Genomic DNA, 2,046 nt, shown 5'->3' on the forward strand with positions numbered 1-2,046 from the left:
TGAGCATGCAAATTTCAGCACTGCATTGCTCAACGCTGCAAACACGTGTTATAGCCTAAATAGAAACTCTGCATACGCTTGCACATGTTATATTTTATATTAGTTCATGTTGCTTTTGTGCAATAGATGAATAACAATTTATTTGTTTTAGATATTTTATGTTTAGATATTTTTTTGCGGTAGTACCCTGAATCATTTTATTCTCCCGCATCCCGCACACACACGAGTTCTCCCGCCCGCACCAGCACTCGCCCATCTTGTCCCGCGCCGCGCTCTGTTGCGTCGGGTCTCGCGGGAGAGCAGGTCCACTGGCACTTGACTCAACAGTGTGTGTGCTACATCCTTTTTACAATCTCTAGATTATAAAACACTGCATTCTGTCAGCAATATAACACGGCAGTAACGTATAGAGACCTCGGCTTGTAACTATACTCTAATTACTATTTTGAAAATTATAACGCGTTAAATTACTCCGTTACTAAAAAAGTAATCAATTTACAGTAACGCGTTACTAAGTAATGCGTTACTGCCCAACACTGCATATAAGTCACTTTGAAACCAATCAGCTATTTGCATGAGGGCTAAAAAATTCCCAACGCAATTTTCACTGCATTTTCAAGTTGATCATGCAAATTCGACCAACAGAAAGATGCTGGGCTTGAAAGTGACACCTTTGTGAGCTGTGCTTCGTACATCTCTACGCGATTGACAATGGACCTATTTTTTTCCACGTGAAATTTCACTAATATGATCGCACTTTAACAATCTAGAATGAGGTGTCAGAAATTACCTGTTCCATAAACCTCCACCTCACACAGCGTGAGATGCATCTGGATGTTAGGAGTGTACATGTTTACATAACGACCTCCCATTGTGCCGCAAGAGAAACTGACAGTACTGCCTGCTGGGACAGGTGAAGTGACGACAGCACATCTGCAGAGAGAAAGAGAGAAACCACGAGACAATCAGCTGACCTGCTCAAATCCAGTTCTCCTGACACGTTCATAACTGTTTTCATAACTTTACCTGGGATTGTTGTTGCCGTTGTTTTCCAGAGAGTTTCCGATGCGGATCTCTACTCCAGTCGTTTGCTCCAGACAGCAGTCGGCTCTGTTGGTGATGGTCACTTTGTAAATGTAGTAATAATCCAGCAGGTCCAGCCTCCACCACGGGTTGAGCTGGTTTAATGTGATGGAGCAGTATGTATGGGCTGTACCTGGAGCATATCTGATGCCATCGATGGCCTTTGCAGCTCCACAGCTGTAATATGTGGTCGACTGTACAGCCGTTCCTTTTAATGCCAAATTCTCTAAAAACATTTAAAGAGACAGAGGGTCAAGACTAAAATGCGTGAAGTTTCAGTACATTCCATGTGGGTTCAAATATTAAATTCCAATCCAAAACACTCAATTCAATTTACTACTATATTAAAATCCGAAGTTAATATTTTTAATGGATCTGCGCTTACCTGAACTAACTACGAGCAGTTGTATTTTATTAACCAACATTAACAAAGATTAATAAATACTACAAGTTGTGTATTGGTTAATGTTAGTTAATGCATGTTATCTAATGGGACCTTAGTTACTACTTTTTACCTTCCAAGTTTTCTGAACTCCCCTGAATGGAAAAGACACCTGTTACAAAAACAAAATATTTCCATTGCTTTCTGGGATGTCCCATCAACTTTGTGTCACATTTGATTCTTTAAAAATGTTCATAAAGAATAGTTAAACAGCATCTATAATTGTACATAATTTGATTGATGCGTGTCATTTTTACTCACCCAAAAGTAAGAACAGATAAGAGAGTCCCTCCATCTTGTTTTTTAAAGACCATTAACCAGATACCTGTGATGGTCAGATATGACAAGTGCATCCATCCCTCCTTTTATGTTTCTCTTAGCAGCTCGTTTCTCCACCCTTAGGAAATCCTCACTGACAGCTTGCTGAATATATTTCACACATCATAGAACCTCCAGAATTGCTTTTCTCAGCACACCTCTCAGGTCAAGTCTGATTTACTAAACAAATCTGGCAAAATGCA

The 2,046-nt window shown here is 39.9% G+C and overlaps 1 protein-coding gene across 1 annotated transcript; it reads right to left on the minus strand.

The window, feature by feature from the left end:
• Positions 1–779: 779 nt before the first annotated feature.
• Positions 780–1,830, minus strand: LOC107739360 (fucolectin-1-like). Its single transcript, XM_016551455.1, has 4 exons — positions 1,787–1,830; positions 1,599–1,637; positions 1,027–1,309; positions 780–933 (listed from the first exon to the last, which is right to left on the minus strand). The coding sequence occupies exons 1-4, from the start codon at positions 1,818–1,820 to the stop codon at positions 780–782; spliced, it is 510 nt and encodes a 169-aa protein (XP_016406941.1). The 5' UTR covers positions 1,821–1,830.
• Positions 1,831–2,046: the final 216 nt, after the last annotated feature.

The sequence above is a fragment of the Sinocyclocheilus rhinocerous genome, unplaced genomic scaffold (assembly GCF_001515625.1).
Source record: "Sinocyclocheilus rhinocerous isolate Xijiao unplaced genomic scaffold, SAMN03320098_v1.1 scaffold5638, whole genome shotgun sequence".
Classification (NCBI taxonomy): domain Eukaryota; kingdom Metazoa; phylum Chordata; class Actinopteri; order Cypriniformes; family Cyprinidae; genus Sinocyclocheilus; species Sinocyclocheilus rhinocerous.

What these genes read in the sequence shown, in the direction of transcription:
- LOC107739360 (XM_016551455.1), bottom strand. Translation starts at nt 1,820, where the DNA reads ATGGAGGGACTCTCTTATCTGTTCTTACTTTTGG. An exon ending in TTATCTGTTCTTACTTTTGG is followed by an intron (nt 1,638 to 1,786) that starts GTGAGTAAAAAT and finishes TTTTTGTAACAG; the next exon opens with GTGTCTTTTCCATTCAGGGG. An exon ending in GAGTTCAGAAAACTTGGAAG is followed by an intron (nt 1,310 to 1,598) that starts GTAAAAAGTAGT and finishes AAATGTTTTTAG; the next exon opens with AGAATTTGGCATTAAAAGGA.